The following is a 22,765-nucleotide window of genomic DNA, read 5'->3' as shown; positions in this document are numbered from 1 at the left end:
GACCAATTTACCGGTTTACAACTTGCACCGATTTCACTAACTCAGGCCTACAACGAACATTTATGACAACATATAATGATTATATATGATTCCAAACGGCATTTATGACCACGAGATGTATCCCTTAAATTTTCGAGGCTTTTCGACACTGAGTCTCGAAATCTCCAAAATTTCTCAAAAAGCGTGGATAAATGCCTTCAATTTTGGAAATTTTCGCCCGGAAATAAAAATTGGCGAAATGTTTACCATGGTCACTAATATTCTTCGGGAGTCCAATTGGGTGGGTGGAACCATCCAATATGCCTTTAAACAACCAATTTATCGATTTACAACTTGCACTGTTTTCGTAAACTCAAGCCTACCCTGAACATTTATGACAACATATAATGATCATATATGGTCACAAACGTCATTATATGACCCTGAAATGTATTCCCTAAAATCTTAAGTCCTTTCAACACTGTGACCCGAAACCTCCAAAATTTCTCTAAAAGCTTGGATATAAGCCTTCAATTTTTTTTAATTTTTTTACTTTTTTTTCGCCCACAAATAAAACTTTCCGAAATTTTTACCATGGTTCTTAATATCCTTCGGGAGTCCAATTTGGTGGGTTGAACTATTCAATTTGCCTTTAAACGACCAATTTATCGGTTTACAACTTGCGCTGATTTCATTAAATCAAGCCTACCACGAACATTTATGACAACATATAATGATCATATATGGCTCTTAACGGCATTATACGACTCTAATATTTATTCCTTAAAATTTCAATACTTTTCGACACCGGGCCTCGAAACCTCCAAAATTTCTCAAAAACGTGGATTTTAGCTTTCAATTTTGGAATTTTTTTTACTTTTTTCGCCCAAAAACAAAAATGGCCCAAATGTTTACCATGGTCCATAATAACCTCCAGGAGTCCAATTGGGTGGGTGGAACCATCCAATTTGCCTTCAAACGGCCAAATTACCGATTTACAACTTGCACCGATTTCATTAACTCAAGCCTACTATGAACATCTATGACAACATATATAATGATTATATATGGTTCCAAACGGCATTATATGACCCCCATATGCATTCCCCAAAATCTCAAGACTTTTCGACGACGTGCCTCGAAACCTCAAAAATTTCCAAAATTAACCTTTAATTTTGGAAATTTTTGGCTTTTTTTCGCCCTAAAATTAAAAATTGCCGAAATGTTTACAATGGACCTTAATACCCTCCAGTAAACCAATTGGGTGGGTGGAATCATCCAATTCGCCTTTAAACAACCAATTTACCAGTTTACAACTTGCACAGATTTCATTTACTCAAGCCTACCACGAACATTTATGACAGCAAATAATAATCATACAAGGTTCTAAACGACATTATATGACCCTAAGATGTATTCCCTAGAATATCAAGACTTTTCGATACCGGGCCACGAAATTTCCAACATTACTCAAAAGTCAAAAAACGTGGATATTAGTCTTTATTTTGGGAATTTTTAGACATTTTTCTTCGAAAATAATAATTGCCGAAATGTTTACCATAGTCCCTAATACCCTTCGAGAGTCCAATTGGGTGGGTGGAACCACCCAATTTGCCTTTAAATGGCATATTTACCGGTTTATAACTTAATTGCACCGATTTCATTAAATAAAGCCTACCACGAACATTTATGACAACATATAATGATCATATATGGTTCCAAACGTCATTATATGACACAGAGATTTATTCCCTAAAATTTCAATGCTTTTCGACACTATGCCCCGAAACTTCCAAGATTTCACAAAAAACGTGTATATAAGCCTTTAATTTTGGATTTTTTTTTACTTTTTTCGCCCGGAAATAAAAATTGCCGAAATTTTTACCATGGTCCCTAATACACTCCGGGAGTACAATTGGATGGGTTGAACTATCCAATTTGTCTTTAAACGACCAATTTACCGGTTTACAACTTGCACCAATTTCATTAAATCAAGCATACCACGAACATTTATGACAACATATAATGATCATGAATGGCTCCAAACGGCATTATATGACCCCGAGATGTATCCCCTAGAATCTCAAAACATTTCGACAACGGGCCCCGAATGCTCCAAAATTTCTCAAAGAACGTGGATATTAGCCTTCAATTTTGTAATTTTGACTTTTTTTTCACCTTTAAATAAAAATTGCCGAAATGTTTACCATGATCCCTAATACCGTCTGGGAGTCCCATTGGGTGGATGGAACCATCCAATTTGCCTTTAAACGACCAATTTACCGGTTTACAACTTGCACCGATTTCATTAACTCAAGCCTACCACGAACATTTATGACAACAAATAATGATCATATATTGTTCAAAATGGCATTATATGACCTTGAGATGTATCCCATAGAATTTCAATACTTTTCGACACCGAACCCCGAAACCTCTAAAATTTCTCAAAAAGCGTGGATATTAGTCTTCAATTTTGGAATTTTTTGACTTTTTTTTCACCTTTAAATAAAAATTGCCGAAATGTTTACCATGGTCCCTCATATACTCCGGGAGTCCAATTGGGTTGGTGGAACCATCCAATTTACCTATAAACGACCAATTTACCGGTTTACAACTTGCACGGATTTCATTAATTCAAGCATACTACGAACATTTATGACAACATATAATGATCATATATGGTTCCAAATGACATAATATTACCCCGAGATGTATCCCCTAAAATATCAAGACTTTTCTACACTAATACCCGAAACCTCCAAAAATTTTCAAAAAAACGTGGATATTAGCCTTCAATTTTTGAATTTTTTGACTTTATTTTTGGCCAGAAATAAAAATTGTCAAAATGTTTACCATGGTCCTTAATATACTACGGGAGTCCAATTGGGTGTGTGGAACCATCCAATTTGCTGTTAAACGGCCAATTTACCGGTTTACAACGACCAATTTAATTAACTTGCACCGAACCTGACTTGAACCGAAATTGACCATAATCCGTTTTTAACCTGTCAAAACCCGAATTTAACCCAACCTGTTACTAACCTGATCTGAATTCAGCCCGACCCGTTCCTAACCCAACCCGAATTTAACCCAACCTGTTACAAAGCCGACCCGAAATCAATCCGACTTGTTATTGACCCAACCCAACTTGTTATTGACCTGACCTGAATTTTACCAGACCTATTACTTACCCGACCCAAAAATTCAAATCGATCTTTTACTAACCCGTCTCGAAATTAATACGACTTGTCATTGACCCGACCTAAATGCAACCCAAATTGTTCCTGACCCGATTTCAAATCACCTTAAATGCAATTTAGACCACCTTATTATTGTTTATCAATGCATTTTGTCTAGGGAGACCAAGTCGGTCCAGACCAGCAAAAGAAAGGGAGCAACATCCTTAAATTTAAGAGTTAAATGTAGTATATATTTGTTGTATGGTCAAACGAGATAATTATCTTCCTATATTATAGACTATAGTTTTCTAGTATATTGTCATATATATTATAGTAAAAGGAAATAATTAGCTTGATAAAAATTATAATAATCTATTTATAGTTTGTTAAAACCCAAATATGACCTGACTTGGAAATAACCCGACCTGATTGTAACCTGCAAATTATTGACTTGAACATAACCTGACTTGAATCCGAGAATGACCTGACTTGGAAATGACCCAACCTTATTATAACCCGCAAATTATTGACTTGAACCGAACCCGACTTGAACCCGAGAATGACCCGACCTGATTATAATTCGCAAATTATTGATTTGAACCGAACCCGACTCAAACCCGAGAATGACCCGTGAAAATCCGAATTAAACCCGATCTATTGTTCACCTGACCCGAATGTAACCCGGCCTATTATTAACTTGACCCAAACCCGATAAGAAGTATGGCACGACGTGACCCGACCCAAACCTAACCCGCATAGGTTATGGAATTAATCCGAATTGACCCAACCCGAGTTGACCCGACCCACTCTTACCCGACCCGTTTACTCGAATTGACAGCTCTACATTTACCCACCTTTTTCACATTTTCTTAAATTCGTAGCAAAGTAATGGAGAAGGTATATCTTCAATTTTGGCAAGTAGGCATAGACTTCATTAATATTAAACGTATATAAAATAAAATAATGATAAAAAAAAAAAAATTAAGTTTGTAAATCAACTACCCCAAATATCCAATGTGCTTATAAATAATCTTTTTGTATTATTTTTTAGAGCATAAAAATTAAATGGAGTTAAGAGTACAATTAGGTACTCAATTCTTAAAAATTTCACCTTTTAGGTACTCAATTTTTTTTACTTTGCTTTTGGGTACTCAAAGTGTTTTTCAGGTGAATAAACTCACCACTAACTCATCACTAACCATACCTAATTAAAAAATTAATATTTTTTTTAAAAAAATAAATGTATTAAATTTGACTAAGAAACTAGCCGTTAGTTTCTCTATTTAAAGGGGCATGAACCTGGCAGAATCACCGTTGTTGCTTAACAAAATTCATCCAAAACCATTTGTCCCTGATTCAATTTCAATAAAAAAAAAAAACAAAAACAGCAAGACAGAATCTGTAGCAGTATACCCAGCAACAAAATTCATCAAAGCAGGTTCATTGACCATGTTTATTTAGGCAGAAATTCTTCAACAAGGTTTTCCCAGATTTTGTAGAAAATAAAAACCTCCCCTGTTTTAGTGTGAAAAACATATAAACTAATCCAACCCTTGCGCATTGTAAACAACATGAAATCAACATTCAACAACAACACTAGCTTAATCCAACAACAAACAACAATAAAGCAACAAATTAAACACAAAAAACACAACCAATCGACATCATCAATTTGTTCAAAAAAAAACCCCAAAATATCGAAAACCCTAGGTCGCAACAAACATCAACAAATGGGCAAAAAATCCAAAATTTATATCAAAATAACAACATAAACGATGAGAAATTGAGCTTACCTCAAAAAAATGGCTGCTTTTGGTGTCGTTTTCCCCAGAATCGAGCCCAAGGTTGCTCGTTGTTCTTCGAAAGTGATGCAGCAATGTTTCTAGAAAATGGAAAGAATAAAAGAATAAAGGGAATAAAGAAAAAGAAAGGGAAAAAAAAAAGGGTGACCCGCGAATTTTTTAATCGGGTGGGGCCCACATACTCTTAACCAAAGGTACTAAATTCTTTAACCCAAGGTACTGAATTCTTTGGCTGATTTATTTTTTTTGGACGGAATTCTTAACTCAGTACCCAAAAGAAAAGTAAAAATAATTGAGTACCTAAACGGTGAAAAAAGGAAGAATTGAGTACCTGATTTTGTGCTTAACTCAATTAAATGGAACTTCTTGTAATACATTTTTAAGAAGGTAAAAAAAAAAAAAAAATGGTCTTGATACTTCAAATTAAACTTTTTCTATTGAACTTATGTGATGTGTATTCCTTCAAATGTTTACCTCACATTTTGTCACGAGGAGAAAGATTTACTTAATCATAAAGTCCTTGTGCTCTTCAACTTATTTAAATACAAAAGTTATTCTAGTTAGATTAGTTTTAATCAAGTCAAAAATATTTTCGGATTAGACTAGATATGATTTAAATTCGATTAACTTATTACTTAACATATTTAGTTGGGTGTACAAAAATTTATAAAAATCATATATATTATTTAATAAGAGTCAATTCCATGATGATTTTTTTCTCCCCTATAAATTAGTGTAATACTGCAATCACATAGATCATATAAGACCAAGCTTTATTAAAATCAAATAAAATGAGAATGAGTTTTAAGAACATGATTTTTTTTTTTTTTTTTTCTTTTTCTTTTTGTGTAGTCATTTGGGAAGCAAAAATTATGCAAAGATTTTATTAATTATTAATATAAATGTAAATAGAGTTTGTTTTGATGTTTACCATAAGATATGTAATGTTAGTTCTAGTAATGTTAAAGCTAATGATCTTGATTGGTTAATGCCCAGGGGTTTTAGTAACCTCAATGTAATTCTGTTTTTGTGATTAAAATTTTTTGTCTTTATTGAAAAAAACATAGTTTTTTAAGAAAATGTTTTTTTTTTATTGTTCACACTCAGTTTATCCTTTTGAGCTAATTTGGATTTAGGTTTCAACACTTAGGGTCTGTTCTATTCACTTTATTTTTACTTATTTTAAGTTTAATAAGTTCAGTTCATGAAAAATTAATTCAAATAAATTTAATTTAGAAAAAAAATAAGTTTTGATAAGGGTGCACAAATATAAATTACAATTAAAATAAGTTTAATAAGTTCACATAGGTGAAAATCAGGTGAATAAAACACACTTTTAGTGGATAGATTTCATTCCCCTTACAATTCTTATTGTGAGGGATTGAACACGTGATCCTCTCTATCAAATATATTCTCAATCACCAATTGCACTAACAAGTAACAACCAATTAGTTAAGAATATGATATTTAAACGTAGGACCAGATCAAAGGTTGAATTGATAATAATTGAGAGTTGACGCCGAAGACTCCAAAAGAAAGACTTAGTAAAAGTCTTCTCTAATGCAATCTATGAAATTTGGGTGTTCCTTCCTTAACCGCGCAGGGTAGATTCATAAACATTTTCCAGATCTCTCATCTGGTAAGTTTCGCCATGTTAGGTGTGTGAAGAAGAATATAATATATGAAGTATATATATAGGGAGGTCATTATGTACTTAACCCAATCAAGTTCACTGCTTTTCTTGCAAAATCCGTTTTCTGTTTGGCCCTAAATATGTAAATCTCGGAACCCGGAAATACAGGAGCACCCGTATATGCTGTCACTTGAGACGGCGGCGGCGGCGGCGGTAATAGTGAGTACATTTCTTTTATTCTTATGCACAATCTCTATCATAATGCAATTTTTTAAATTTATTTTTAAAGAAAGTGTATCCTATTTTATAATTTAATCTTTAGTATAAGAGTGAGGGGTATCTCAACAGGTTAGAGCTGCCTCCGAATTTCAAGTGATTTTGAAATCGATTCTCATGACTTGTCCTTGTGCTAATATAAACACAAAATAGATATACATTCCACGATATATATTCTGTACTAGGTTTTCTTATAAAAACAAAATTTATATTATACGTACTCTCTCTCCTTTCCACAATGATCATGTGAGATCTAGCTTGATCATCATGATAAATACATTATTAATACTACATCCATTAATTTTTATGTGCAACTTTGAAATATTTTATATCTCACAAATAATACTCCAAAGTTGCACATAAAAATTAACAGAGGTAGTATCTAGCTTTTATAATTTTTGCTAGTGTGAGATTAAAAATATTTGCGGTCAAAGATGGGTAAAAAACTTACATAATTTACATAAATAGGAACATCATTTACTTTTTTTTTTTTTTTTTTTTGTGAAGAGGCTATTTTAGTATTACTTAATTGTGTGCTTAATGTATATTTTTCTTGTTTTTTTTTTTAACAAAAAATTTCTTAATATATATTTTTTTTTATTTACATATAGATGAATATACTTTCTTCATTTTATAAAATACTTCCTAACTTTTCCACTTTTGTTTTCATTTGTTTCGACAAAAAACATTTTCTACAATTTTTTTTTTCTTTTCATTTTCCCATATAAAGGAATGAAAAACAATTTTCCTAAATGTGGGTAGAAATTTGAGAGTAATATACTATTCCTTTCTTTTTTAAATAGTTGCTCCATTTCTCCATACACGGAGTTTTAGGAGAAATTGAAGAAAATAATAAAATATGAAGGTAGTGGAGTAGAGGAAAAAAAGAAGAAGCAAAAGTAGTGGAGAGAATATGAAATTAATAAAAAATTATTTATGTTGGGTCCTTTAGGTGAGATAAATGAATTAAATATTGTAAAAGATTTCTAAATAAGAAAATAAAGCAAGTATTTAAAAACGACCGGAAAAAAAAAGTGCAGAGCAAGTACTTAAGAACAAGAGTAATAGGTAGCACGAAGCAAACTAAACAACATGAAAGTTTTATGAAATAGTGTAGGTGATTAAAGGGAACCATTGCTCTCATTTTGGAACACAAGGGGGAGGGGTGGAGAATGTAACTTATGAGGGTAATGAATATGATTCCTCCATTTCTCTTTTTTTTCCATCACGTCACACAATGTTATTTCATTTATAAACACCTTATCTCCCTACAATACCTCTAATTGCTAATGTTTTTTTTTTTTTTTTTTTTTTTTTTTTTTTTTCCTATTTTGACTTTTATAACCCCATTTAAGCATAGCCTTAAAAGGAATGTATGCCATAATTTTCTCCCTACTTTTTACATCCCTTACCTTTCCCTGCTCTCGTCCATCTTTAGTTTTCTCTTCCACTCCTAATTTTCCTTCCTAATTTCATAATTGACCATTGAATAAGAAGTTCCTTTTGTAAGTTTTGTTATTTTATTTTTGTTCATTTTTATGTCTAGATCTTAGTTATCTTTTTTCTTGCTTTATGAGTGATGATGTGCAATAAATTATCGTCTTTTTATGCATATGACACGGAATGCTTGAGAATGAAGTGCCGGGAGTTAGCTCATTCCTCCTTCACCCATATACTCTCCCCGTTACACATTACTCGCAATAAAGGAATATTTTATGTCTCACAAATAGTACCCCTTTGTTACGAGTAATTCGTAACAGAGGAAGTATATTTTTTAAATACTATGTAAGTTAAATTTTCTGTCAAAATAAATAAACAAATGAAATAGTAAGAGTGTGGATGTTGTTGTAATAAGAGAAGGGTATATAACCTTGGAATGACATATGATTGTTTTTGTTTTATGCAAAAGATCAAACATAGCTATAGAAATAGTTGTTTAAATCATTGTAATGTGTTATATATAATTATTACTCCCGGTTTAGTTGCAACGGTTTGACTGGCGCTGGATTTTATGCAAAGTAATTGACTTGTTTATTATAATGTATGTAAGTTGGTAGTGGGCATTTTTTTATTATAGCTAGTGGAAGTGGGCCATAGCATTTTTTTTTGGGGGGGGGGGGGGGGGTGGGGTGTGCTGTTAGATACACGTGCATCTAACATGTGAATCCAAAAAATTTGATTCCTTTTTTAATTTTTGCCGGCAAACACCATAGTGGATTTCATTCCACCGCCAATTTTTTCATTACACCACAATACCAAAATTCAAAACTAAAAATTTCAACAAAATTCACTTTATTATACCGCCAACATTTGATCCCATCACCAGAATTCACTTTATAATTTTTGAATTTGGAGCTTCCAAATTATGGCCTTTATATATTGAACCATAATAAATGCTTCTTCTTTATTTCAGCTTCACCTGTAGATTACCAAAAAAAAAAAAACACAGCAAATAGAGAGTAAAGAACAAACAGAGGAGTGGTAGCCACTTCACGTTCTGGAGTGTCGGGAACAACCCACTCTCCGTGCTCTACCGAAAAAAACGCACTTGGAAGAAAAACGTCCGGTGGAGTAGTCACTTCACGCTCTCGAGTGTGGAGAACGTCTGGCGGAGTTTCAGGAACTATTGAAAATGGTTCTACAGAATCATCGACCCAAACCCCAATTACATCAGAATTGGGGTAGATGAATGAGTCTTGATCTTTGTTTTTAGCAAAATCAGGATTAATTTGATGTTTTTCAGTATCATCCATGAGATTTTTTCTCAAATCTACAGTAATTTGTTTCATGATTTGGGGAAGAAGATGAATGGAAAGAACTAAACATGGGCAACGGGTCGTGCCGTGCCGCCGCGGGCCGTGCCTGACCGTGCCGCGGTGGTGGGCGTGCCGTGCCGGCTTCGCGGCGGGCCGTGCCGTGCCGTGCCTAAATTTGGCACACCCCAGCCCACGGCACGGCACGGCCCACGTGCCTGGCGGGCCGTGCCGTGCTGGGCCGCGGGCCAAACCGTGCCACTTTTTTTTTTTTTTTTTTTTTTAAATGAACGTACAAAAAAAAAAACGATATATAAATATTTTTTAGTACAACTTAATTTTATATAAATAATGTTATTAATTTATATTTGTGTTTATGTTAATGTTAATATATTTTGTTTTGAACAAACTTTATTTTAATTAAGGTTATAAAAATTATTTATCTAATTATGTTTAAGTTTTTATAAATAATTTTATTAATTTAGAAAAAAACAACAATACATATAATAAAAATTAAATTACCACTGCCGTGCCAGACCGTGCCACGTGTCATGCCGGCGTGCCGACCCACGGGCCGGCCACCGTGCCTCGTGCCATGCTCGTGCCGATTCCCAGATTTTTGTTCACGGCATGGCCCACGGCCCACAGGTGGGCCGCCGTGCCGTGCCGTGCCGGCGATCGTGCCGTGCCGGAATCGTGCTGGGCCCGTGCCGCCCGCGTGCCGGCACGGCCCATGCCCATCTTTAGAAAGAACCTTGAAAATGGGTTAAAATAATTTGGAGTGAGAAAGTGAATTGCAAAAGTAAAAGTAAAATAAAAAAAAATATGAAGGAAAGAAAGTGGCGTGTGAAGTGAAATTAGATCAGGGGGTATGGGTAGGGGGGTGTAAATTTTTTATCATTTTTTTTACAAAAGTGAAATAATAGTGGGCCATTGATATTTGAGATAAATATTAAAAAAATAGTGGGACCATGCCTTTTATAGAAATGTTGCAAGTAATTTGGGACGGCCTTATAAGGAAAGTGATGCAAGTAATTTGAGACGGAGGGAGTAAATAATGTAGATAATATCAGCAACAATAATGTATGGATATAATTGGGACCAAAAAAAAATAGAAAATAGATAATTCTTCTATATTTTATTATTTGCTCCATTTGTTCATGTGTAGAATTTTAGGAGGCGGTGAAAAATAATAAAATAATATGGCAATGGGGTTGGTTGAATAATAAAAAAAAAGTGTTAAATAGTACGGAGTAGTAACAAGAGGTCAAGAGTGAGTATGAAGGAGTTGTTAAAAAATTTCCTAAAAAGAAATTTAAAAAGGAAAAAAAAAAAGTAAGTCCGTACAATAAAAATGGAGCAAATACGGAGTAACAAAATATGGGGGTGTATTCATTTGCATCATAATAAAATACGGGGGAGCAAACAATAAAATAATAAAAATATGGTCAATTGGTCAACACCAATACAATTATATGATTACTCGATCTACCCGTCAAAAAAAAACAAAAAAAAAGAAGACTCTACTTGATTTATCGAGTTATGACCCTACGGCCCTACCGCCCTTGAATTATCTCCACAATTGGCATAGACACTGAGATATTTAAGACTAACAATAATATTTGATTTATTTATTTATTTATTTTGTTTGTAAAGTGAGTGAAAAGCTTTGAAACAAAGTATAGAGATGTCCAAAAAAAAAAAGGATTGAGAAAAACTTATATATTTACAAGGGTTTGTTCTCATTGACTGAACTCAGCTGAACTGAACTGAACTGAACTGAAATGAGTTGAATTGAGCTGAACTGAATTGAACTGAAATGAATATTTTATAAGAGAAGGAAATTAGGAGCTGAACTGAATTTCAACGTATGATCAGAACATATCCTGTGCTATCTAAAAGCTAAGACATATTCTTTTCGGTTTAATTTCACTTCAGTTCAGTTCCTAATTTTCTTTTCTTATAAACAATTCAGTTCAGCAAATCAGAACAGACCCTTAGTATAATCTAAACAAGATTTAGATAAACATAGAAGTAACCAATTCCTCCGCTAGCCTCTAGATCACATAAAAGGTCGAAATTGTTTCCTAGAGTTGTGCTGTTTGATCTCTTTGGTTTATAATTTTTTGATTATTGTACATGTATAGTACCCCTAGTTGGGAGGAAATATTTGATCTGAGCAGAGTTTTCTCTTGTTTCAGAGGCAACTGTGTATGCTGCATGATAGGCTGGCGTGTAGGCTTCAGATGGATCACCATGGGAATAACATATAGGATCTTACCGGGTCACACAGGCTGCTGTGAGTATAGAAATGATGGATGCGATACTTGAGGTAGTGCCGAAAATTTGTCAGTTAGGGAAACGACTTGTGCAGGTGGACATCATACGCAATGACCTGGATGGTGTGCGGCAGGACCTACAGAACACTGTCGATGACATGAAGCGAATGGTAAAGAATGAGGAGGCAGACCCTAGAAAGAAGCGTAAGAATGTTGTGGTTGCCTACTTTAGGCAAGCAGAAGGGTACATAGGTTCAGCACAATCAGTGTTAGACAGTCTCCAGGATGAGTCGTGGTTGCTGAAGCGTATGATGTGGGTGCTGAGCATTGAGCGACACCTAAGGGAAGGACAGGAGCTTTTGGATAAGGGTAACCAGTTGCAAGGGCAAGGCTTAACAAACAACGGGATTAGAAAGCGTGGAGAGAAGTTACCCATGGTGGAGGATCAGTACATTGGCACGACGTTGTCTGGGATAAGGGATTCAGCTTATCAAGCCATGACAGGAGGTCGTGCTCAATGCATTGGTATCTATGGCCACAGAGGAGCCGGAAAGACCAATCTCATGAAGCACCTGTACAACAAAGCCTTTGAAGATGTACAGGAATTCGAGGCTGTATTTTGGGCCAAGGCACCAGATATAGAGCCTGATCAAAGGAACTACAACAAGGCCTTGCAGAATTGCGTGGCTGATGGGATGTTTGTTGATTTGGACAACAATGATGCACACGATGAGGTGAGATGTGCAGGCAGGATAATGGCGAGACTCCAGGAGATAGGCCAGGGTCGTGCAGTTTTCTTCCTTGACAATGTGAAGGAGGACTTTCCAGCTTATGAATTGCTTGGAATACCGTCTCAAATGACCCCAGAAAGTACTGGTGTGAACTGCATCCTAGTGTTTAGTACACTGTCCAAAGACGTATGCAACAGGATGAAGTGTGACCACACCATCAAGTTGGAGCTGTTGGAGGAAGAAGAAGCAAAGGATCTGTTCCTACATGAAGTGAAACTTGATAATGATCAATTGTTCTCAAGACGAGATCAGGAAAGGACCAAAAAAGTAGCAATCCAAGTCGCAAAAGAGTGTGCAAGAATGCCACTGGCCATCATCATCATAGCCCGGTCTATGTCAGGGATTGAAGATCATCGAGAATGGAACAACCGATTGAATGAGATGGTAGGCACCATTTCCAGCATCAACAAGGAAGAGGACATTATATTGGAGCAGCTCAAATTTGGGTACTATTGCTTAAAAGATAGTACTGTCCAGCGCTGCTTTCTGGCAGCAGCAAAATTGTTACCTAATGATTGTCAAGTTGCCAAACGCATAATCATTGATAAGTGGAAAAATTGCGGGCTAATTGGCAAAGACAGAGAAGAAATGTATGTAGATGATCAGGGTCATGTGATATTGAATCGACTTGAAAGAATGTGCTTAATTCAAGTTGCACCAGACAAACAAACAGTGACTATGAATAAGTGGATCAGAAAAATGGCAGATACTGTTTCTTAGCTTGTTCAGAGCTGAGATTGCAATTTGCAGGGAGTTTAGCAGCTTGGTTATTCATGCATGGTATTTTCCCTAGCTAGTCGAACAATTATGAGTTTAGTTATTACAATTTAGTGTGTTTTTTTTTTTTTCAAAGACGAATTTTGTGTTTCTACTATTACAGTTTATATAGATTTGAACAATTATGAGTTTCCTTCAACAGTTTCAATACAAGACCCAAGTTTATTTTATTTTCGGCCGTGTACCATGAATTTGTTAGATGTGAAACATGGTCGTACTCCGCACTTGATTAAGCTTGCAGGTCTGGGAGTTTTGTGATTTTCCTAAATGATGTACCTGTAGCCCAATTTTCTCTGATTGAGATAGGAATCCCCGTCCTGTAGAAGGGAGTGAGAGTAAGGTAGTTGTAAAGGAGTGTCAAGGGGTCTAGCAGAAGCTATAGCAGCTGCTTGAGATGGGTAGCAAGAATTAGTAGCAGATGATGTGGCATTATTTGAATTTAGGAACTTTAAGAAGGTGCTACATCTCATTGATGAACTCCTGACATCAGAAAATACAAATTGGAGAAAACAAATATTTGTGGCTCGAATGTTTAGATTAGGAGCTTGAGTTATCTGGTGTAATGTATTAACTCTGTCAGATTTAGTTGTTGCTTGAAGTCACTGGCTTACAAAATCAGGATTCAGGAGAGTGGTGCAAAATAGGAGCTGTCTGCAGTAACTAAGGCTGTGATTTGAGTTATCAAAATTTTGTGTTGTATATTACGTAGTAAGTGATAAGAAAAAAAAATAATAATAAAAAATAAAATAAAATAAATGCAGTATATACCTATGTTTATATAATTCGTACCAAGCTAAGCCTGACCTTGTAGAAAGGAGAACACCTTCCAAACTCAAGTTTGAGGGTTCAATCTAGAATGCAGGCACTTAGGAGAAGGGATTCCATTACCCTTATCCCACTCCCAAAGTTTCTATCACAAGAACCCTGGCTGAATTGACTTGTGAGGGAGAACTGGAGAAGTGAGAATTGAATTCAATTAACTTAGAATTCGATTTGAAGATTGAAGGACTATAACAGGCAAGACGCGAGAAAGCCATGGAAAAGAACAATGAAAACAGTCAAACCCACAAGGTTGGGCCAAACTTTAAAACCCAGCACAGGGTTTACTCATTTTTATCCATTCTGAATATATTTGTACAATTGCACTCTTTGCCCTTGCATCAGTATTGACCATCATTTCAAATTTTGCATTGCAACTTCCAAAGCAGGAAACAAATACATTGTTTAGGGGAAAATTGATTCACGAAATATAAGTATACATCAGCAGATATACAGAACATTGCCATAAAAAATAATGAGATCTGATCTCCCTTTCTCTTACTACATGGAGAAAATGTTGGCTGCTGGCAAGGGATGAAAAAACAGAATCATCCTCGTAAAATCAAAATGTGAGTCACTGAAGCCATTCTCTGCCTGCCAGAAGCTGTTAGGCTAAAATCTTCTCCTATCAGTTGAATCCCTGCAGCATAGATATGAAGGTGATTCCATAATAGGATGGACAACTAGTAAGATGCATCTACATTCGCATCAGCAGCAACTTGGATGGCATGACATGGGCTGTGAGGAGCCGCAGCCCACAAAATATACTAGTAATTTGGATGATTCGTCACCAGATGTTGTCAGGACAAGTTATGCAAAGAGGGAACAAAACAAAACAAAGATTAAAACATAAGATAGTCACGAAGAGATAAGACACATGATGGACCAGTTGCAATCACAGCTTAAAAATTCTACTATAATCATGTTATATAATTAAATGGCAAAAGCATAGTTATTCAAAAAGAAGTTGGGTAAAAGCCAGAGGAATCAGTATACTTCTATGAATGCCTTCCCTGTCAGAAGTTTTACTCCTTGTTTCCTAATGTGAGCCTGAGGGTGAGTTTAGGTGTATAGCTTACCAAGATAGCGTCATTGGCTATATAAAAAAAAGACTCAACAGATACATCTAATTGTTCTCTTGATGCCGAGCTCCTTGAGCAGCTAGTTCACAGTATCATCAAACATGCCTCTTGAAGAACAGACAACTGAAGACCTACAGAATCACAGTGATTCAGTTAATTTTATGCTCCTGCTTTCTGACACAAAAGAACTTCTCAGTTACCTGCCGACTCCCAACCAAGAGACATTGGAGAATGAGTGATATCCTTCTTTAGCCTTTTACTCTCTCGCTCAAGTTCAGGAATTATTGGAAATTTGTTCTCCAACTCATGACATCCTAATCGAGAAAGTTCATACCTCCATTCACGGGGGTCAACTTTGCCACACATGTGAGTAGCTAAGTTTACAATCTTATGTGGCAATCCGCAACATGTTTTCACAAGTAACCTAGGCATGTCAACAAGGGAAGACACAAAATCCTTGCCAATTCCAGCTTCGAGCTTGAACAATTGCCATGCTGCATCTTCTGAAAGGCGCTCAACTTTGACTGCCGCAAAGCGTTTAAACATTCTCCATCGCAAGGTCGAGGTACTTAATACCACCTTGCATTTGCTGCCTGCTGCAGGAACTATAATTCCTATGAGGTCCATAGAAATATAAGCTTCATGTACATCAGCAACACCATCTAAGAAAATTGCAAAGCTGCCAAGACCTGCAAGTTTACGTCTCAACATTGCAGCCCTTACATTTAAATCATCACTTGAAAGATCACATTTAACAACTGCGGCAACAGCATCTTGCACACACTTGACAGTGAACTTATCAGGGGAAGAGACCCAAAAAACATAATCAAACCTGCCTAACGCATAGTTATGCAGGTGCTTCATCAAAAAGGTTTTACCAATTCCTTTTTCGCCATGAATAGCAATCCTTCCAGCCTTGTCCCCTTCCAACAGAAGCTTAAGCTGGTCCAAAGTCTCAGAAGCTTCTTGGCCAACTACTTGTTTAACCGGTAAATGTAAGCCATGACATAGACCTCGAGCATCAGACAAGGCCTGATCAAGGAGCACAACACCCATTTTGTCATGATCTCTCATATCATCAATCAATTTGCTAACATTCCATCTCATCCTTGCATCACCCACAAGGAAGCCCCGCCATTTTCCTACTTCCCTTAATACGCATCGCGCTTTCTCCACGAGTTTCTCACCGTCGGCCATCCAATCCCAGATGGCATGATCTCGCTTTCGCTTCTTGCCTTGAATATAAGAAATTTCTCTCTTAATGTCCTGCATCCTAGCAACCAAGTAGTCAGTCTTATTCAAGAGGATTCTTTTCCTCTCATCAAGACTGGCTACCCCACTTAAATAACTTAAAACCCCAAAAATTCCCATAAATATAGCACAGACCTCCATTGCTAACACTTTCCTGTATACAATTCAACCCGTAAAGATTCCATCTTTCCTCAAATTACATAATATCAAACTCTAATTCCGATTTCAACAAAACCAATCCTTACTTTTCAATCATTATATATATAATTCAACACCTTACATGAGATTAAACAATAATTAAAGATTAATGCAAAAAATGATTGAAAAAATAAAATAAAATTGGATGAATTAGATAATCCTTACTTTTCAATCATTATATATATATAATTCAACACTTTACATGAGATTAAACAATAATTAAAGCTTAACGCAAACAATGATTGAAAAAATAACATAAAATTGGATGAATTAGATGAAGCTTAAACAGTAAAAACTGCTATCATAACAACAGCGACATAAAGTGATCAAATACAATTGCATTTGGATGATTGATTTAATAATTGTTCCGATATTAATAATTTCACCCAAATAAAATGAAGTAAATACTATAATCACTTAATCACGAATAATTTAAATTAAAAAAAAAAAAAAAAGTATAATGGGAATAAAACAGAAATCTGAAATTGAAGAAATTAAATAATTATAACAATTACCTCAGGTTTGACAGAGCTTAAAGAAGAAGAAAAAACTGTAGTTGTTGAATCAACGTAAAATCCAGGAGTATATTCCGATGCTTTCACAAAAAAAGGGTATAACAATATAAGCAATTGCGCGTATAAGTGGTGCAAAGTACTTTCCAAGCAACTTCCTTTAAGAAAGATAACTTATATTCTGATTCATGAGGATCATTTAGGAAGAAAATTAGGATTTTTTAAACTTTTCAAAAAAAAAAAAAATTAAATAAAATATTGTACACAATTGATTTATTAGCGTATACTGAATAATATTAGAGTTATTTTTTTCCTTTTTTTTTCCAATTTCAAGTAACTTTAAAGCTAATACAATTTTGTTTAAAAAAAAAAAAAATACAATTTAAATGTATATAGAGGATGAAATAAGTTTTACAATTAATTTCAATCAAAAAAAACCTATTCTGATTTACTGAACTGATCTGGATATTTTATGAGAGAGAAGAAAATTAGAAATTGAATTGAATTGAACTGAACTGAACTGAACTGATTGGAGCTAAACTAATTAAATTAAAATTAAGCTGAAGAGTTTAAGCCTTGAAATTTGAATTTTAGTCATTTAAAAAGTGTTCACAATATTTTACTGTACTATCTTTAGCAGACCTCTCAACTATCATATACTTTCATATTTTCTTACATTTAGGGCGTGTTTGGCGCTAGTTTTTGAGTAGCTTTTAGTGTTTTGACTTGGTCAAACCACTACTTAACAAAAAATGTGAATGTTTCACAAAGTAGTGGTTAGGGTAACTTTTAGTGGTGGAGTTAGCTTTTATGAAAAGTTAGAATTATAAGCTTTTGAAGTTAGAGCTAGCTTTTGAGTTGGCTGTTAAAAAATTAATCTATAGTTTAAAAAATAAAATATTATTTTTTATATGTAGCAACTAGTCAACCGCTACTTTACAGCTAACAACTTGTTGACAGCTAACAGCTACCCTCTCAATAACAACTACATTCACAGCTAACAGTCATCTTCATAACTATATTTTGCCGAACATGCGTTGGTATAATTGGAAAAAAGTTTTAATATAGTTCATGACTAAATTGGGAGAGATAAGCAACATGATTCAACATGATGGATGAGACATGAATTTTGACAATACATGACAGTACGACACAAAGATATCATTATCTATAGGAGTTAGGACTATCACATCAAAACCCAACAACTAATTAATTAGGTTTAGATAAATACCACCAAAATCTCAATAGTTAATTAACTGTAGTTTTATGCAATGATAAATTAATAACACAATAACAAGCCACTAAATTCGTATTTTGAGTGGCTGGTCACAGTGTCACATCGTGTGACCAGCCACACACCAAAATACTAAGCGGGTAAACTAATTGAATAACTCCTGATCAAATACTATACCTCGTGCATTTGCACAAATACATTTTAATCTATTACTCCATTACTCTTTTTATTCTTCCCATTTAAAATCTTAGCAATATTCACAAGTGAAAGAATAGAATGTACTCATGCTAATATATAGAGTATATATTATATGGAATTGTACAATTATATAATAGTTATATAAAACATTATATACTTATACAAATTTTTACATGTGGCCGGTACTCGTTTGGTCATTGTTTACTTTTAAGGGTTTTTTTTTTTTTTTTTTTTTTTTTTTTTTTTTTTTTTTTTTTTTAACGATTAAGGATTACTTTTTTTAGGGTTACTTATTTAGTCGGGGGTTATTTGGGGGAAGGGGGGGGGGGTTTACTCATTTAGTCAGGCGTTACTTGTAAAGGTCACTTTTTTTTTGTTAACGGGTAAGGGTTACTTATTCAAAGGTTACCCCTGTCGTCAGGGTTGTCACATTCAAAACGAGCTAACCGACTGAGTAAGTAACCCCTACAAGTAACCCCTGAATAATTAACCTATATAAGTGATCCCCGAGTAAACTCCTACAAGTAATCCTAAATAAGTAACTCATACACGTAACCCCTGAATAAGTAACCTCTACAAGTAACCCTGTCACACTTGAAAACGAGCTAACCGACTGAGTAAATAATCCCTACATGTAACCTCTGAATAAATAAGCCATACATGTAACCCCTGAATAAGTAATTCATACAAGTAACTCTGAATAAGTAACCTCTACAAGTAATCTTGCCACATAGTATGGTCAGCCACACAGAAAAATTGTTGCATGATATAATTATGTTAGGTTTTATTCAATTTGTCTTACTGATTAATTTATTATATTCAATTGTTACATTATCTTACAATATATGCAATTCTATATATGGTCAAAATAATATATTGATATAACACAACTAAAGTGGAAATATTAATAGGATTAGAGGAAGTATAAGACCATATTCATTGGTGAGACTCAAGTTTTAGTATTGAATTACAAAATGAATTGTTTTTTTTACCTCTGATGGTGATACTTAATCCACTTTTTAATTTAGCGACTCATGTGAAGTCTAATTTCCCAATGGTTAGACTGTCTAAAAATATACAAATATCGCTTTTAATTTATGGCCCACCAAATCAATTTCTTTTTTAATATCAAATATTATAAGATTAAAAAAAAAGGTAAAACTTAAATAAATTACAAAATATATTAGAATATTAACAAAGGGCCCTGCATTTTTTTTCAAATGAGACTCAAAATTGAATTCCTAAACTTAACAACTTTATTTTGGAGTTATCAACTTATTGATATACATTACAAAAAATACTCTCTCTCTTCTAAAAATACTCACTTGAGTCTTTTCATCGGAGAGGGATCTCGTAATACTCCGTAAAAAGAATTCGGCCCTGTTTGGCAATTGGCTGTTGGCTGTCGGCTGTATTAGTTGGTTGGTTTGACTGGCTGTTTAGGTTAGCTTTTGAGTTGACTGTTTGACTAGAGTTGTAGTGTTTGGTAAATTGGTTGTTGGGTGCTAGCTGTTGTTAAACAATACCAACACTAATGAACTAATATAGTAATTTAATATTAATTAAAATAATAAATTATTGGTAATAATAATTGTAAATTAATTATTAATTATTTACAATAAGTTTACAATAATTTTATAATAATTAGTTATAATTCAAATTAATTATTGGTTATTAATTAACAATAACTGTATATAAGTTATAAATTGATAATTATCAATAGTAATATACTATAAATTACTAATATTACTCCATTTTAATACTAATTATTAAAAACTAATTATTCAATAATAATAATAATATTAATTAATTATTAATTATTAAATACTAATTATTAAACCGATATGAATTTAACCTGATCTCATATTAACTCGACCTTAGTTTAAACCGATATGAATTTAACCTGATCCGATTCTAACTCGACCATAATTTTAAACCCAACCTATTTTTTTTTCATGTTCCTATACTACTATATATTTACATATTTACTAATTATTGATAATTTAGAAAGTCTAAAACTCTAACAATACAAATTGAATTAAAAAAAAAAAACTCACAGTACTCATAGCCTCATAAGATTAAACAATTGTTTCAATAAATAAATAAATAAATAAATAAAAAGATTAAACAATTGAAGAGTATGTAGTACCTTAAGAATAGGACATTCTTTTTTGTATATCACCATATGTAACTATCATGTATCAATCTACCAGTCTATCACTAGTTCATTACTATTTGTTTCACTAATGCAGGTAGATATGATAAGTTATTGATAATTATTCAATTTGAATTTGGCTCCAAGATAAATATAAACACAAGAATTGATTGAATGAGAAAACTAATTCTTCGCCTTTCGTAATAACTAGCTTATGGCCCCGTGCAATGCATGAATTTACCAAAATTTATAAATATTTTTATTTCAACAACTTTTTTATGATTTTTTTATAATAAGTATGAAAAAATTCAATATTTTGCTAATTATATTAAAAATTATGCATATCTTTTTAAATAATATTATTTTGCTTAAATTTTCTATAAGTTGTTAAAAAAATGTTTTATTGAATTTGGGACGGAAAGATTGCGTTTAAGTAGGAAAGAAAATATTATAGTGTATTAAAATTGCCTAAGATAATTTGACAAAAAAAAGAAAAAAAAAAAAAAAAGTGGAGGGAAATTATTAAACCTGATTTTGCCACGTGTCATTTTTTATCCGCCTTTAGTATATAATAGTTTAAATCCCGTGCAACGCACGATTTTTACTTAATCAAATTATGAATCAGTGAATTATAATGTTAATATAACAATAATTTTTTTTTTTTTCAAAAAAAAAAAAACAAAAACAAAAACAAAAAAACCTGAATTAATATTATATTGTTATCAAAAGTTATTGATTATAAACATTTAAAAAAACACAAAAATTTAATGATTATAGCCAAAGTTATTAAAATCGGGATTCTACTTTGAATCGAAAGGGGCTATCGGAATCGAATCGTAAAATCGAATCGTAGAATCGTAAGATTCTACCGACATGCATAATCAAGATGTCAAATATAAATTTAATTAAATATATTGAAATTATGAGTTTGAAACCTAATTATTGATAGATAATAGTTATTTAACCATTAAGCAATCAATACTTGACAATATTTATTTATAAAAACCTATATAAACATGTTTTTTACTTGTAAGGATTTCGCTAGTTCAGAAAAATATGTAAAATCGGGTAGAATCGTAAATCGAATCGTATGATATACATGAATCGTAAAATCGTAAGATTCTAAGATTTAAATCGGGATTTTAATAACAATGATTATAGCGTTTTATATGAGAATGAAATTTATAATTATAACCCGTGCAATGTAATTATATACCCATATGTCCCTATTTTGTTGACATGTTTTGACCGGCATAATATTTTATAGCATATTATAACTGGCACAATGTTTTACAAATTTAATTGACTAATTTTTATGAAAATTAATAATAATGATTAATGTAATTATATACCCATATGTCCCTATTTTGTTGACATGTTTTGACCGGCATAATATTTTATAGCATACTATGACTGGCACAATGTTTTACAAATTTAATTGACTAATTTTTATGAAAATTAATAATAATGATTTTTTAATTTTTAATCGGAACATGACAAGTGTCATGTCAGATTCGCTTTTAGTATTATGTAATTGATAGTTTAAATCCCGTGCCATGCACGGTCATAATTAAACTTTACAACAAAATTTATAAAAAATGGTGTTAATTCAACAAATTTATCCAAAAAAAAAACAGAAAGATAAAAAGGCGGGAAATTTTTTTATAACATCGTGACAAGTGTCACTTTAGGTTCGCTTTTAGTATAGGTTAATTGATTGATTAACCACGCAATAATATGAGAAATGACACATGAATGGCTTGATATCGATCCAATAAGTAAAAATTCAATTATTACTCTATTTTTTAAAAGACCTTATTTGGATATTAAATTAGGTCAACTCG

General features: G+C 33.3%; 2 protein-coding genes across 3 annotated transcripts; one reads left to right on the top strand and one right to left on the bottom strand.

Annotated features, from left to right (window-relative positions):
• Positions 1 to 6,488: 6,488 nt before the first annotated feature.
• LOC145624344 (disease resistance protein SUMM2-like) lies at positions 6,489 to 13,642 on the top strand. Of its 2 annotated transcripts, XM_081677354.1 has the most exons (3): positions 6,489 to 6,815; positions 9,286 to 9,553; positions 11,827 to 13,642. In XM_081677354.1, exon 3 carries the CDS (start codon positions 11,937 to 11,939, stop codon positions 13,413 to 13,415), a length of 1,479 nt encoding a protein of 492 aa, XP_081533480.1. In that variant the 5' UTR covers positions 6,489 to 6,815; positions 9,286 to 9,553; positions 11,827 to 11,936; the 3' UTR covers positions 13,416 to 13,642. The 2 variants fall into 2 exon arrangements, with proteins under 2 accessions (XP_081533480.1, XP_081533479.1); XM_081677353.1 differs by lacking the exon at positions 9,286 to 9,553.
• A 1,551-nt stretch (positions 13,643 to 15,193) lies between these two features.
• LOC145618058 (disease resistance protein At4g27190-like) lies at positions 15,194 to 17,683 on the bottom strand. Its single transcript, XM_081672840.1, has 2 exons — positions 17,338 to 17,683; positions 15,194 to 16,778 (listed from the first exon to the last, which is right to left on the bottom strand). The coding sequence occupies exon 2, from the start codon at positions 16,763 to 16,765 to the stop codon at positions 15,566 to 15,568; it is 1,200 nt and encodes a 399-aa protein (XP_081528966.1). The 5' UTR covers positions 16,766 to 16,778; positions 17,338 to 17,683; the 3' UTR covers positions 15,194 to 15,565.
• Positions 17,684 to 22,765: the final 5,082 nt, after the last annotated feature.

The sequence above is a fragment of the Chenopodium album genome, chromosome 3, assembly GCF_948465745.1.
Source record: "Chenopodium album chromosome 3, dcCheAlbu1.1, whole genome shotgun sequence".
Taxonomy (NCBI): Eukaryota; Viridiplantae; Streptophyta; class Magnoliopsida; order Caryophyllales; family Amaranthaceae; genus Chenopodium; species Chenopodium album.
Note: the sequence above shows the minus strand (reverse complement) of the source record. Positions and strands in the feature narration are given on the sequence as shown.

Excerpts from the sequence above, each read along its gene's own strand:
- LOC145624344 (XM_081677353.1), top strand. The coding sequence starts at position 11,937 with ATGATGGATGCGATACTTGAGGTAGTGCCGAAAATTTGTCAGTTAGGG.
- LOC145618058 (XM_081672840.1), bottom strand. The coding sequence starts at position 16,765 with ATGGAGGTCTGTGCTATATTTATGGGAATTTTTGGGGTTTTAAGTTAT.